Here is a 17,296-nt window from a genome sequence, read left to right as displayed (position 1 = left end):
CTTTAGCCGAGTATTTTAGTAAATAAATTATTGGTAATCTTTTTTTAGTTTTTAAATCCAAATACAATTATCATTAAATTATGCCCCCTTTTGGGGGTTCATTTCTCAAAAAGCATCCATTTACGTTAAACTTCGTGTCGTTGTTCAATATCAGACTTGAAAAGCATTTGTAGGGGTTGATATAATCCTGAAAGCCTTAATGTTTAATTTATTATTTCCCTCGTATGACTTAGAGTATTTGCCATTTTCTCAAATACAATTGAAGGTATTCCCTTCACACTGGAAATATTTGATGATTGACTGAGACAGGCAAGTAAGTCTGTTAATCACGACTGCAGAATATTGCCCTTTTTTTTCAAGTTGTTTTTATTTTACTATCCTTCGCTGGCAAATGTGGAGTGCGCTGTCCGCGGACATTTCTTGTTTGATTTAAGTTTTCATTTGAACAAAGTGCCATATTAATTTATATTTGTCAGTTGCATTTACCGGTAAATGTCGTTAGTTTAACTATATTTTAAGTATATTTTACTGGACGATTGTGTACAAAAACGACGTTTGTATACATCAAGTATAGTCAAATTATCAAAAGAAAATATAAACACTTAAATTATACAAAAAGAAATACTTTGCGATCTTGTAGGGCAAACTATTACACCATTTTTTACCAAACCATGTCCATATAAATTAAAACGTCGTAAACATGTGCTTTAGATTCTAATATCATTAAAAATAGTTAAAACATATAGGACATTAACAATGACAAAACCTATATAGTTATTATTTATGGAAGCAACCGTATAATGAGTAAGCTAGCAACCATGCAGTCAGAAACCAACACTGGTGGCAATTTCTTTGTTATTTTTCCTAAACCACTGTTTGTACACCTATTATTGATTAATTTTCTGGAGCTCAAATGACTATTTTTCAAAGTGTCAAGAGTATATGAATGTATATGCTAATTTATTATAAGTTAAGCAGGAAGTTGTTGTTCAAAGTCAATTAGAAAGAAAATGTTAGGAACCCTTTCCGGAAAATACAGTTTTTACAACAAAACTTATCACAGAAATATATGTCATGTAACTCCTATAGTAAACGAAAGTGGTATTGCATTAATCTTTATTGAAATATTTAATCCATTTTTTTAAGTTGAAATCAGTAGTTTACATTTTATTACTTTATTTGTGATAGTTCGATTCAACTCGACACATCAAACAAATTGTGTTGTAAGCAAACTGTTGATAAGTAGATTACACTTATATACACATTTCGCATTACAGTTAAAAAAACAACACAATTCACATAAGCCAGGGAGACACAGTGACACTCCTTGTGAATAGAAATAAGGCCTTAACTGAACTTGACGAAAGAACAGCAGAAACATTGCGTAAACTTGATGAGAAGGCATTGGCTGTTCAAAAAGAAGAAGCTGCAAAACGAACAGAGATGAAAGGTAAATAATTCATCTTTTATAATTTTAAATAATAACATGATGTTTTCTTCTTAAGTAAAGTTATATATATTAAGTTATTGAGATTTAAAGTTATGTTAGTGCTTATGGCTTTCACGTACTATGCTGGTACTAACAGAACTGTCAACGATTTAGCTGATTTTGAGTATAAGGTAAAAAGATAACATCATTATTTGCATGTTGATCAGAAGCCCGTGTAAATGTTACATTGTTAAGCTAGCTGAAACTGAGTGAGGTTTTATATAAAAAAACTTATTTTTATTGGAAAAGAACAATAAATATCTTAACAAATTGATTATTGCCCAAAATTAATTTCATGAATCATAGATTGATTTAGAAAATTGTCAAAATCGATGTACTGCTGAATTAATTTAAAAGAATACTAACATAGAATATTAAAAGTTATAAACATTAATTATTGCAAAGTAGTTTGTTTTAAACATCCGCCAGAGAAAATACAAATATATTATTCAAATATAAACTATCCTACTCTGTTATGCTAAATAAAGATTTTAAAGCGGCGCCGAGATGTCCTTTCCGAAATCAAGAAAATCCTTTTCTTTTACACATATTTGCAATCTTTAATAAGGCATTGTTCAGATATACTTGAAGCTTTTGTTCTTGAATTCATATAAGTGTGGTTTTAAAGACGGTGCTAGGGGGCGTTAGGGATGTTGCACTTATTCATTATCTCTCATGTACATACTCATTTAAACCGAGTCTGCAATTTTCGTGATTAATGCTTCCGAAGGATCACTTTGCTTCCAGACTTTTATACTTCACAACAGCAGGTGTTAAGTGCTGTGTGGCAGCTGTAAAAAGTTGCCGCGTACTTCACTTCAGTGTTGTTATATTTTTCTGGTCCTTTGGGATCATTGATGCAAGCACAATTAAGTGTTGAGAATTGAGTACCGCTCAAGCATGTGTTATAGGGCATGAGGGATGCTGCACTCATTTATTATATCTCAAGTACAGACTCAATCAAACCGAGTCTGCAATTTCCATGTAATTAATGCTTCCGAGACATCACTTTGTTTCCAGATTTCAGAGAGAAAAAAGAACTCGATAACGAACTTTGAAACAAAAATTTTAATAGTTCTAGTTAAGTATTTTTTTATTTTATTTGATAAAAGAGTTATAAGAATTGATCAAGAAATAAAAAGAAAAGTAGTGGCGACATTTTTTCTTACTGAATTTCGGAGTGTGGTTTTCAGAAGGTAACCTGACTTGGCAACGAAAAATTAAATACTTCTTCCTATTTCATTTTCAATTTTAATTAAGACACTGCTATAAACCTTATGAAGCAATCTTTTATTTGAATCCAAAATGATCAAAACTGATTTAGAAGCAAAAACATGTTGGAGGGGACGCCGTGTATTTCTTACGTATCGATTTCGAGAGGAAAAACTTATACACTTTGAAACAAAAAAAATAAAACATTTACTTAATTCATTTATATTTCTAAAGTTTATGAAGTAATCTTTCATTTGATACCAAAATTATCAAAATTGATTATAAATAAAAAAAGAAGGGGCGCCGTGATTTCATTGTTTATTGAAACATACGGGAGAGTGTCCAGAAGTTCGTAAATATTCAGTGAAAGAAAGGCGGGGCGTCATGCTTGACTTAAAATCGTTTAAATTTGTGAATCTACATTTGTCATTTTTGCACTTTTAGCTCACCTGTAACTGATCTTTTGTGATCGCAATTAAAGTAAGAAAAAAACGTCAAAAATCAAAATCCTAACCCAATGAGCTAGAGCTTAAATATGTCACACAAAATATCTTCGAGTGGCTCTCTACAAAGTTTGTTAACAAAAAGCCCTGGGGTCAAAAGTGGCATGCCCAAGCGTCATTGATTTTCCTTATATGCAAGATCTTCATCTTTTATACTATAAATAAAGCTTACACATTTGGTATGAAACATAGCATTCATTGTCTGGGGGGCCTCTACAATTTTTTTTTAAATTATAGCCTTTTTATCATCAAAATCTGCCCCTTATAGAAACAATTGGCTTCACGTAGTATCCATTGACTAAAATAGCACTCCATGAATTCCTATTGCAACTATAAATATCCATAGCAACCAATGACTTTCCATAGCAAACACTGACTTCCATAGGAACCACAGATTTCCATAGCGACTATTGACTTCCATAGCAACCATTGACTTTCCATGGAGACCATAGACCTCTTAAGCAACCAGTTATTTTTCTATAGCAACCAGTGCCTTTTCATGGCAACCATTGATTTTCCAAAGCGACCTTTTAGTATTTGTTCAACCATTGATAATTCATAGCAATCATTAGCCTCAATAACAACCACTAACTTGCCATAAAATATCAGTGACTTTCATAGCAACCAGTGACTTTACAAAGCAACCATTGATTTTCCATACCAACCATCGACTTCCATAGCAACAATTGACTTTCCATAACAATATAGACGTCCATAGCAACCAGTGACTTTCTATTGCAACCATTGACTTCTATAGCAACAAGTAACTTTTCATGGCAACCATATACTTTAAAAGAAACTAGTGACATCCCATAGCAACCAAAGACTCTCATAGCTACCATTGACTTTTCATAGCAACAATACACTTCTTTAGCACCAAACCTCTTTTCGTATCAACAAGTACCTTGTCAATGCAACATTGGACTTTCCATACAAACCAGTAACCTATTTTGCAACCATTGACTTTCCATTGTAAACACTGAATTTCCATAGCAACCACTGATTTTCATAGCAATCACAGTCTTCCATAGCAACCGGTGACTTTCTGCAACAACCCATTGACTTCATAGCAAATAGTGACTTCAAATAGTAATAAGTGACTCTCGTGGCATCCATTAATTTTCCACAGCATCCACTAGGTTTCCACAGTAATTATTGACTTTCTATAGCAATCATTGACTTCATTAGCAACCAGACACTTTCCATAGCATCAATTGGCTTTCATTAGAACCAGTGACTTCCATAGCAAACAATGAGTCACATAGCAACCATAAATTGTCAATGGCAACTGATGATTCACATATCAAGTGTTTGCTTTCCATAACAGCAATTGGCTTTCATAGCAACCAGTGACTAAATAGCAGTAATTGTCTTTGCAATAGAAACAAGAGACTTGGCAAACATTTACTTTTTACATAACAGCCAGTGGCCAGTGGCTTTGAGCAAACATTCTTTCTATAACAACGAGTGACTACCGTTGAATTTTATAGCAGTCACTTTGGAGATCATTTATTTTGTATAGAAAACAATGACTTCTTTAGTAACTATTGTTTTCCCTAAGCAATAGCAACCAATATAGTTTTTACACATGCACTATTTCAGATACGAATATGAACATTGTGTTATCAAATTAAGATTTTTATAATATATCTGCTTTCGTTTACAATATAACTTTTGCCTTGTCATTAAAAGTATTTAGGTGAGCGATATAAGGGCAATAATAGCCCTTTTGTTCATTATCCCTCATGTATATCGGCAATTCTAACACTCCACGTGATTTTGTCACTATAGACAAAGAAGAAGAAAAACGGTGTTAAACTGCCAATAAACACTGGTTAGGGGCTACTTGTATATGCGGCTGTTATGTTTTCACCCTCGATTATATAGTTTATAAAGCCTTTTAAAGCAACAATAAAAACATTTTTATTTATATTTTCAGTTCTTATAATGTTTTCTTTTCACACAATACCGAAACAATATCTCACATACACTAACACCACATATTTGATCCATATCAGTTAATAAATATTTTGAAGAAAAAAAAAACGGCGCCAATTCGTAAGCAGTGTTATGACGTCATCCTAAGAATACACCTCATTCATAAACGCTGACGTCATTTCATACATAAAGAATGATAAATGGGGCACTGATGTAAACACAATAAAATACATTCTAAGACGCAAGTTTTTATTGTTGAAAACTTGATAAAATAACGTTTTCTTTTATATAATTTCTTTTGTTTAATAATTTCTATATCTGTGTGAAAATCGAACAGCGTACGCCCTACGGCCTTCGTAGTCAATTCAGACGCATCAAAACTCCAAACTCCGGTGTTAAATAGTCGATAAACACCGCTAAGACCGATATTATTTCTTAATAAAACAAAGTCTGCAGTGTTCATGTAGTTTTGTGTGTGATTTAAGCTTCCGAGGGAACAGACTGCATCCAGATCTTTTAACGTTCATAACAAATTATCGTCGGGTGTTCTAAATTCGTCCTTATCCTAGAGTCAACACCCTTCCTTTGTATGTCAGAAAGTCTCAACAAATTGTCCTTAACAGAGAAAACAATTGGATATTTTTAACATCAAAGTAAATTTAACGTATCTGCCAAATTTCTTCAACATAGCATGTTTGGAGCATTTGAAATTAGAAATAGAAAAAGAAGCACTGTAAATTGCTAAGGGTGTCACCGTGGCAAATTGGCCACCCGAGCATAAATTAGAAAAATTGCTTTACTATCTCTTTGTAATTAAATTTTATAAAATCAACATGTTTCAACTTCATACAAAGTATATATGTTTTGTTTTAAAATCTACACACTAAAGGAGGCCACAATATGAATATATATTATCATTAAAAAACTGGCAGTGTTAATTTTTTTCTTTAAGAAAATGAAATTGAAGCTATAAGGAGTACGATAATGAATTTTATATATATTAACTTGAACTCCATGATACCGGTGGCTCCACGGTACCGGTGTATTCGCATATCTTGCGATATCATTGTCAACGCCATCTACCGAGCGTTTATATGGACATGTTTTAGTTATTTTTGCTATTTCAACGTTTTTATACATATTAATGAGTTTCAGAAGAAAATATTTCTTATATCCTACCTTATTACCTTACCGGACTATAGATTAATGGAAACGAAGCTATATGGGGTTATATGGCAATTTGATACAATTTGATATAATTATTTGGACTCTGGAAATGAAAATAAAAATTCGGCAATATGTTGTTAGATATGCATTTGATAAGAACAATTTGGACTCTGGAAACAGACACGAGAATAAATTGATAAAATTTTATCCGATAATTGTTCAAACACTGAAAGTTAACAAGTTAAATCGTGTAAGGTGTGAAGTAAGGGAACATATTAACATATAACACATAGAAAAGACAGGGACACTTATATGGTCTTTAAGAGAAAAGTACATGTACATTAAAGTAGAAAAGGAAGTTAAAAACATGCAAGCAAAAAATGTTTAATACATGCCAGCAAAAATCAAGACTATTTAAGAAAGGATAAAGTTTCATAAGTATTTTCCTCACATGAAACTTAATATTTCCCAGTTTATTTCAGAATTATTGTCGTTTTCAATTATGATGAATGAACGATAGCTGACTAAATTTAATTATAGTCCGTAATTATTTATGTTTTTAATGAATATGAATAACATTTGTTTGCAATTTATTTATAAACTATTGTTATGTATATTTTGCAGATGTCATAGTGGGTTTCCATAAGCGATATGTCGGAGTTATTACATGTATCATTATTTCGAACGTTTGTTTAATACGATAACATTATCTTTATTTTAGGTTTAATAAACGTGTATTTCGAGGCTATTGTAGATATAATACATTTTTAAAAAAAAATGTTAAAAATTAAAGAAACAATGTCTCGAAATATATTGATTATCACTAGTGTTACAATTCTAGGCCATGATCCGCGTGGTAAACAACAAAGCGTTACTGTAATATTATCAATTTTATTGTTAAAGGTACATTATGCCTCAGAAATCCATATCTTTTTATTTTTTAAGAAATGTCAAACATGTGTTCAGAGCATGTTAGGTGTTTTACAGCTGAACAAGTAATAATGTGTCTTAAAGGCATTAAAATGTAAATTAAGTAGTATTTTGAATTCTATACAAAATACTGATTCACTATAATAAAATGCAAATTACAAACAGAGCTCGAGATGCAAAAGACAGTTCATGTATGTAGCAAATGAGTATGTTTTTTTTAAAACTGTAACAAGATGCCAAAAATAAGTTTTTGAGAAATAAACATGTTAGCACTGCTGACGCATAATGAGCCTTTAATACAGAGGAACAATCAAGTATCAGATAGTTATATTTGCTTTACACCACTTTCTAAAAATAGGTATAATCTTAAGCGATGGGTCGAAATACCATGCATCTGTGGTGTTTTTTTACCATGATGCAGAGCTGTATGCAAAAACCACATAATTATTTATATTGCAAATGTTTACTTTGAAAATTTTATAGCTAAAATGGGGATTATAATTGGCATGTTTAAGAGATGACAAAAAAATACTTACGCACGCATCTTCATTTTTTTAATCTTCAGGGCCTTGTATTATCATGAAGCCTTGTTAATGTGATAATATTTGATTTAATTATGTATTTCGTTTTCAATAGCGAAGTTTGTTTGATTGGTTACGACACACAACAGATGGTCCGTATATGCTAGCTGAATAGCTTTCTTACATATCGGGATTTGAACCCACAGCGGTGAAGGCAAGAAGTTTAAAGTCAACGAATCAATTGGAACATCCTCGGCTATTATTTATTAATGAAATTTTATTATTACTATTATTATTTATTTAATTTCTTCTCTATTTCTTTTTTAAAAAATCTTGGTTAAACAATTTAGTTTTTATATCATATCTATCAGTAACTTTAAACAATATTCTGTGCTATTTATAATTCTGACTGTTGTAGTCTTAATCTGAACTGTGATTTTATTTATATTTTTTTAAAATAATTTTATCCGATACCTCATCTGATTTTAGTCATTAACTGGATTTATTTAATTTATTATTTATATGAAATGATATTTTAATTCCTTAAACTGTTATTTTATATATATATGTATATCTTATTATGTAACTGTGATCTATGTTGTTGCTAAAATAAAATAAATAAATATAATGTCCTTATCCGAAGACTGACGGAAAGGGCCGAAAAATTGAGATTGGTCAACGAATGTATTAGATTACAAACAAAGTGACGTCATAAACAGTCTTGTTAACGACATATGATATAATACATATAACAAACAGACCAGGTTTTAATGATTATTAAATAACTGAGAAAGTTGTTTCATTCAGTCAGTATATAATGCATGTCTGTGCAGCGACTTTACTTTCTTTTCAAATTTCTACGAAAGTATGATGAATTTTTGAATTTGACATTTTAAAGAAAAATGAAGTTATATAAATGTCATTCATGAAACGAATATATCGATAAGCCATCATCAGGTAAAGAATCATTCTATTACGTTCTCTCTTGTGTGTGTGTGTTTTTTGTTTTTTTTTGTTTTTTTGTTGTTGTTGTAGTTGTTGTTTTTCTTTGCAATATCGAGTGGCCCGAATATATCCATAATGGCTTAAAAGGGCGAGAGATAACTCGGATTTTTCACCGTCTTGGGTGAAAACATAAATATTATATCTCTAAAAAAAGTATAAAAATCAACCAATAACAACAACGCACTTTTCTTTAAACTCAAAACCCCAGGCACACAACTTTACATGCTGATCAACAGTCCCGTAATAAAGAAAAATGAATATATCTCAAGCACTTTCAGATCTACATGTGACTAAATATGGGAATGCAAGCACGTGCGCGTGCATGGACGGACAGACATGGGCAAATTTAAATGCCCCCACCCTTTCCAGGGGCGTAACTAGGCGTATGCCCGTGATGCCCGTGCGTACAAATCAATCCTTTATTCCAAAAAATCACATGCGCTAAAAGTTCTAAAAAAGTGATATAACAGAGGGGGTAGTGAGATTGGGGCACATATATTCGTTATAGGCCTTCTGACTCTTTCGACTTTATCATTATATAAAAAATTCATAACATATAATCTTTTTAAATGATCTATATTGCAATATCTTATACATCTTATATATTATATATTATAAGTCACAATGTCCACGCTATTATCATTCTTAATTTAATATATTGTTACAACAGTTGCTACTCATGAAGGTGCAGAATGACATTCTTTCCTGAGAGAGCATTGAGGCATTGTACCTCGCATTTAACGCAAGCTTAAATGTGAATAAACCCATCTTTGTCCGAGTCTCAGTATTAGCTGTGGCTTATGTGATTGACTAACGTGAACTTGATACTTGCCGTCCAGCGGCCCCATCTTTTCGTAAGGAAGCAGGGCTCTGTACCCAAACATTAGGCATTGTTTGACTGTTTTAATAGTCATGTCATTGTCAACGGCAACAACTGAACTAAAACGTCAGAAGTAAGTACGTTGGAGACTGAGCGTATGTCTGGTATAGGCCTCATAAAAGTTTAGGGTAGTAAATGCCGAGTAGACAAGTTGGCATACCAACGAAGCGCTTGATTTTTTGTGATTTTTTTAATTTAAAATTTATTAAATACGGGAGATTTGCTGCTATAACTCAGTTTGAAGGTCGCAAAATAGCAAGTTTTTAATGCCAAAAAAATCGATTATAAATACATGTATAAAAACAGTTTTATGGTATATGTAACGCACCTTGTTCATTTTACATATTTTAAAATTAACAAAAGAGTTTGAAAAATCATAAGCAATATGTTTTCAATATAGCCTTTAGATAATCACGAAATGTCAGGATATCGCTTCCTCTTTCAAAATATTTCTCGGGGGAAATTATCCCCGACCCCCCCCCCCCCAAATTAAGGAGTACAACTTAATCAAAATAGCTCAGTTACGCCCCCGAGCCCTAGAATGGAGGCATGAAATTCTTCCCATCTAATAATGTAAAATGAACTGTTCCTTTTTTTTTCGTTTTTAGTTTCAAACTTTAAACAATTTCCTGTGGTTAAACTTGGCAGTGTATCTTTTCAAAAGCTATTTCTTGTTTCTACGTCAGGTGAACTATTTTTAGATTGAGATGTTTATTACAGTTAAGTCAGTGCAAGGGTTCCTTCGGTGCATTGATATAAATTTAGTAAAGACAGCAGCAGGCTGCTCAAAAACTTATTTATGATTTACAAAATTTTAAGATGCAGACTGAATTGATTAAAAAATCAAGTGAGGTGCTCTGCAAATACAGCAAATAGGTATCAAAAACATGTTTTGTTTGAGTTTAAGTTCAGTTAATTAGAATATTTTGTGTTCGTCTGCTTCGTTAGTTGAAAATATACAGTTACTGTACTGTACAGTAGCAGACGAATACGGTTCTTCTTCCGTGTGTTCTATTTATTTTACTAAGTCTACATGTTCATATTAAGGAGAACTTAAAATAATTTTATTTAATATACAAAATGTTTTATGATATTTTGTCTTTTTCAGTGCACACTACAAATCGCCAGTACAGTAGAGCTACTGTAGATCTGAAAAAATATATTAAAAAGCATTAAAAATTTCGTTCATATACTTTAATGACATTGTATAGTAGATCGATAGTATATAAATAACACATGGGTTTGTGGGATGATATTGTTACCGTTACTTACAAACCCACGTGTTTTATTACCCCGAACAAAAATACTGTGAGGAACTAAATCTAACTGTAACAAAAATAAACCAAGAGTAACAATAACTAAACTGTCCTTACCTTGTACTTTAGGCCTACTTGAGAAGTTTTCTTTTTCTTTTATTCTTTAAGCAGGTGATGATATCTACAAATCATAAACATACAATAAGCTAGGTTTTATTTAGAAAACAAAACACTAACCCATTTACACGGGTATCACCTGTGAAATCTGAACCTTCTGTTTCCAGAATATTCTTAGCATGGTTTTGACAAAATAACGATGATATCCTATGTCTGTCTACCTTATCTGTAACGTTTCACTGATTAAAATTGTAAAATAATCCTTTGTTGCATGCTTAAATCGTCTGCATGTTCCAGTTTTACACATAATTTTTTGCATTGCAATTACTTCCGATGAAAACGGATGTTCATTTTTTGACTATTCAACAAAAAGATATTTTATACGCAAAAAGCACATCAGGTTGCAAACAACTAAATTTTATGAGTGTCATAGTTACTCCAGAGAAGAAATTGATGTCCTATCGGGGTTTAACGTTGAAAATAAGAATGAATCGAGAAAAAAATGGCGGCCATTTTATTTCATTTTATTTAGAAAATATACCACGTGACCAGATTTTATACTGTTAAAAAATACTGTTACCTATGTAACAGTACAAAATTCTTAGTCACGTGGTACACTTGCATTAACAGTAAAAATAACCCCCAGAGGCCTATGGGAAATTAGCATTACGACAAAAGTGAGGGGTAATAATTTATAATAAATAATGTGAGAATTATTTCTTTTTTCAGAACTATTAAAAGATGAACTTATAAGATGGTACAACACCAATCAGAGTACAGTTTTTCTTTCACCAATCACAGATGATGTCCCTACCCCTCTTGCCGGGTTCTACATTATGCCAGAAATTGACATACAGACCTATCTGCCAGGCGGTAGGAAAGAAACAACTAGAGTCAAGTCATTACAGGACCTGTTTACATCTGGCAGGTACAGTTCACGGGAAATATATTTATCAGCTGTCGCTGGATTTGGGAAAACTGCATTTTCAAAATATCTCGCTTTGACATGGTGTCAAGCTCATAAAAAGGATGAAAATTATAACCATTTTAAAGAAGAAGAATTAGAGGCGATATCTTGTTTTGAGTTTTTATTTTTGGTGCTATTGAGAGATTCAACTAAAGTATGTGATGTCGACGACATGATTGAACAACAAGTCATACAATTTCTTCCGTGCTCATCTTCATTGCCAAAAGGACTATTAAAGGATATTCTACGTGATGAAAAATGTCTTGTTATAATAGATGGACTAGATGAATGGACTCATCCTGACAACTTTTGTACAAGACTTCCTAAAGGTATTCCGCATCGATATAGACGTGAAAAGTGTGTAATCTTGACAACGACCCGGCCATGGAAGCTTGGAGACTCAAACGTAAAGACAAGTCAAATGGACAAAACAATAGAGCTAGTTAAACTAAACGAAGATAATTCAAGGCAATTTAAGCTAAATGCACTGAAAATATTGAATGTAAACCTTCAAGATGATGAACTGAAAAATGAAGTGTGTAGATTTGAAGAATCAATCAGTGGTCATGACCTTGAAGATATGGAATCCAACCCCCTTCTTTTACTCTATCTTATATGTTTATGGGTTGCAAAAATTCCAATAGGAAATTCTGCAGTAGAATTATATACAGGCATTATTCAGCTCCTTTTATCTAGAACAGAAAAGTTACATGGAAAGTTTCATTCATCGTGTGAAATATCCCATAGTAATGTTCCTGAATGTTTCAGAAAACATAAACATTTCTGTCGTTACTACACATTTCTGAAGACCATTGGGAAACTAGCTTTTTATACATTGTTCGGTAGGAAAAAGGAGCAAACATTAGTTTTTGATAAAAATGTTGCAGAAAAATATCTTGACCAAGAAGATTTGATATCAAGCTGTCTATCAGGAATATTGTCAGAAAGTAAAGTGAAAACATTAATTAATGAAAGTGCTAAAATCTCATTTTTACATAAAAAAGTGCAGGAATACTTTTCAGCATTATTTATAAGTTTTCAAAATACAAGTGAAGTTCAGGAAATCATCTTTGAAGAGTGCAACTGCTTACAAAATATTCTAGACATGTCAAAAGTGTTTGGATTTATTAGTTACATGAACCCTAAATTAATGTCTTCACTATCAAGTGATTTGATGCCTGTGATAAACAATGATGAAAAAACAAACAAATACAGAACTTTGATATATTATGATTTCGTGTACATTAAGCCATTACAAGACATACAAGACATGTACATTTGTTGTACTAAAGAAAGCCAGGAAAACAAAGACCTCAACTTGTGCTTACAAGATTTTATCATTAATGAAAAATGTCACCAAGAAAACTACTTCAAACATTTACAACATTTGTGTCAAAAAAATAAAGAAAACATTAAATCAATAATGATAGAAAATGAAGGTATTTGTAGTCTACAAGACATTATCAACTTATTTACACTTTCTCACCTTCCACATATAGAGAAATTATACTATAGAGGTGAAATTGTAGAAGAGGAAATAATGAGCTTGTTATTTAACCCTTTAAAATGTTTAACTGTGATATCAAGTAAATGGGAAAATCATAAATTTGTAGGAAGACGTTGCCGGCTGTCTTCAGAAATAAATGAAGGACTGGTGAAATTACAACACCTGGAGTGTTTAAATATACAATGTTTCACTATGACCCACAAGGTAATGGAGACATTGTTAAATTTCCTCACTAGTAAAAAATCAATGAAAGAAATAAGATTGTACAATTTATACTGTAGTGATCATGGAACCTCATGTAGGGGATTAAACCTTGACCTGTCTCAACATTCACAACTAGGACATTTAGGATTGCTCGGGATACCTGTGTCACAATTAAACATGGATGTATCGTTGTTAGACGTATGTGAGGTAGGTACCTGGTGTTGTGTCGTCTTATCTAAGTCAACTACCAACAGCCAGTAGTCAAAATATATTGACGTGCCAAAGCTTAATTCTGAGATATTTTCGTTTTGGGACAGAATCTCGCTTTTGTGATATAAACCAGAAACACAATTTGAAAACTTTAAAACATTTATAAAACAATTAGACATTTGTGTGGTCACCTATGATGACACCTTGAAGTCTTGAGTGTACATGTTTGAGTTTAAAACAACAACAAGTACTGAGTAATGGGAAAAGCAATTTATAAATAGATTATGTGACAAGTGACAGGTGAAATAGGCATCATTTTTATTTAATCAATATCCTCAGGTGAATGTTTTATAGTGAGGACATGAATTAAATTAAACTACAGTGTCATTTTATGTACGACACAATCAAATTATTGAACCGCCCCCGTGGTCGAGGGGTTAGAGTCGATGACTTTTATTCCAGTTACCTCTCTGGCGTGGGTTCGATCCCCAGGAGATGCTTTGGTAGTTTAGCGCGGAGGCAGGTAGTCTAGTACTGGTGTAACTCTCCAGAAACGATGTGTTAGGATAGTACCCGCCTATATGACTGAAATACTGTTGGGAAAATGCGTAAAATGAAACAAGCAAACAATCGAATTATCCTAAATTATAACTGATTTGATGCATGGAAAGGTTAAAGGTTAGTAGTCTGTACATTAATTTTACTGTATTTAAATTATTTTAGAGCTAAGTTTTTTAAAGATTTTATTAATCTTGATGTTTAATTATTAAATTTATTTGCATAAGAATTTAAAACTACACAAATCTAGTTTAAGGTCTTCAACCTACCCGTTTTTATCCATAGTACATATACAATGTTTATTAGTACAGCCCCTAAAAACCAGTGCAGAACTAATAAAGTTTTCTACAGTGAATATTTTTACTTCGTTTCAGTGCACTTTAATATTAAATATGTGCATGCACTACTCAACCTGTCCACCTGTATCACAAACTAAGAAAGTTATTTTTACTTGTCACTCTTTTTGCTTTACTTGTACCTCTTTTTATGTGTTTTGTCTGTTATTTGTCTTATGGTAATTACTGTAAAACTCTATCAACAAAATGTATATATATGCTTATGCACCATTTTTAACTCATCTTCAGTTCACGTTTTCACCTTCAAGAATTCATGTTTTGAACTTTGAGATTTCTGCTACTCCATTTCAAATTCACGAATTCATGATTTCAAATTCAAGATTTTATTTTCATGAATTTAGGTTTTGAACTTCCCGATTTCGAATTCAAGAATTCAAGATTTCGTCTTCAGGAAGTTGAAATCGTGAGAACACAGAGTTGAAATCGTGGAATTATGAAGATGAATTCGAAAGTTGAAATTGTTTAAATCGTAAAATCATGAAGTTGAAATTGTGAATTCGTTAAGATGAACCTGACAATATAAGAAGTTGAAATGTCGCCACCGGTCTTTCGTATGTCCGCTATCCCGTCTATATATAAAGGTATATATTGGCCAATTTTAATCATCCTTTATTCTTGCAATCGTTACAGGCCCTTTTCCCTCTATTTTGGGAAAACGCCACATGGCAACTTTGGGAATTTTTTATGTCTTAAAATATTCCAATTTGGGGAAAAAAGTTATCATGAAATTTGCTAATTTGGAAAAAATTCTAGCATTCAAGTATTACAATTGTTAACATAAATAGATCTAAATAAATCTTACGTGAAATGTTAAGGTTTTTCTGTCATATCAACAATACAAGAACAGGCTAAAATGTGTACAAATGTTAAACTGATATAAAATAAAAAATCCTGAAAACATGAATATATTCCGTAACGACATTTCGCAACACCAGAATTGAAAATGCGGTTCATTTTCTTTCAAATTGTCGACTTCTAGATTGGGAATTATTTTTTTTTTTTGGATTGGGGAAAATTTGGATGGGGAATGGGGCCCATATTCGAACCCTTGGATATGGGAATAAAGGCTTGCGTTATATTTATTTGGTTCTACATATTATGGTATTCTTAATTTAGGCCCTCCATGGCCAACTTATTAAAGTCGCTGATTTTAAATCACAGCCCTTGCCTGAGTGTTTGAATCTTTTGTCAGGCACTAAGGATGATCTTTCGTATGAGGAAAATTTGCGGATAGCTTTATTGGCTTATGAAAAGGTCACTAAAATGAAAATTTATTCTGCATTTTGTACCTGTAAATAAATAGTATCTCGTGTCTTTATTTCACGATGCCCGACCTCATTTAAGCTACTTCAGGCCATTTTTTTTCAAATGAATAATTCAATTTCTTGAAGAACACCTCGAATAGCAAAATTTAAAATGTTGAAGGCTCTGTTTGATTCGGCCTTATTCGTGGACTATATTTCTTTTTAACATTACTACATTAGTTGATAAAAAGAATATATCACGTTTGTTTTGCATACATTTAGTATGAAAAGTTGACAATTTTGAACTGTTATTCTACTCGTAGTGCTAAGTGTTAAAAGACACGGCTGTTGCTGTTGTTGTTTATTTAAAAAAACCTTATATAATCAAAATAATAATCTCCGTAAATCAGAAGCAAATGAAGAACATCTCACAATTTGTGTTTCGTTAAAGACCTTAGTGCAATCATTCAAAGTGTCACATGCAACAGTGGTCTGATTGCGTGTTCCAAATTGACATCACATGTGGCGCTCTAATTTCTTACCGCTTACTGTGTTCGACAATGTCTGTTCCAAAAGTCAATTAAAGTCCGTTATGAAAATACAATTTTTGATACCGCATATGTCAGTTCTATTGTCAGAAATTCTTTAACCATCAGTTGAATATTTCATTGTTAAACCCAAAGATTTAAAAAATATTGCTCTATAGTTAACGATGTAATAATGATACATTGATGTGAAATTAACGATGTTACTTCAGTGTCTTTGAAACTTGATAGTTAGGCATGTTTTGTTTTCTTTATTTCAGAGGATCCCTTACTGTACAATGCCTGTATACCAATGTGTTCATGTCTTGTGAAAGCATAGCAAACAGACTACTTATGTCAAATTCACACTAGATTCGCCTTAACGAAGCATACTTTCTCTGGATAGATTTGTTTTTATAATTAACATTTAAGCATGGATATAATTGTTATAATGAGATGATAGCCATTTTCACACAGTTGTGTAACAATCGTGTATATGCCAAACAATACAATTTTATGCATTCGTTGGATGGCAGATTTCTGTATCTTCAACAAAAATTAATAAAAACAATGCATGTTGAAAATAATGAAAGTAACACTTGTGTGGTCAGAAGTTTTAGTATCGAAATAAAATATAATTGTCACATGTTAATGTAAATTGAAGTTGTATACAAATTTATGTCATAAATTGTACTCCGACATATATGC

The 17,296-nt window shown here is 32.0% G+C and overlaps 1 protein-coding gene across 1 annotated transcript; it reads left to right on the top strand.

Moving 5' to 3' along the window:
* The first annotated feature begins 1,098 nt into the window (after positions 1–1,098).
* On the top strand, positions 1,099–14,035 carry LOC132745471 (uncharacterized). Its single transcript, XM_060734420.1, has 2 exons — positions 1,099–1,450; positions 11,748–14,035. The coding sequence occupies exons 1-2, from the start codon at positions 1,444–1,446 to the stop codon at positions 13,955–13,957; spliced, it is 2,217 nt and encodes a 738-aa protein (XP_060590403.1). The 5' UTR covers positions 1,099–1,443; the 3' UTR covers positions 13,958–14,035.
* Positions 14,036–17,296: the final 3,261 nt, after the last annotated feature.

Source organism: Ruditapes philippinarum, unplaced genomic scaffold (genome assembly GCF_026571515.1).
Source record: "Ruditapes philippinarum isolate M1 unplaced genomic scaffold, ASM2657151v2 ctg228_1_1_1_1, whole genome shotgun sequence".
Classification (NCBI taxonomy): domain Eukaryota; kingdom Metazoa; phylum Mollusca; class Bivalvia; order Venerida; family Veneridae; genus Ruditapes; species Ruditapes philippinarum.
This window is presented reverse-complemented; position numbering and strand designations above follow the sequence as displayed.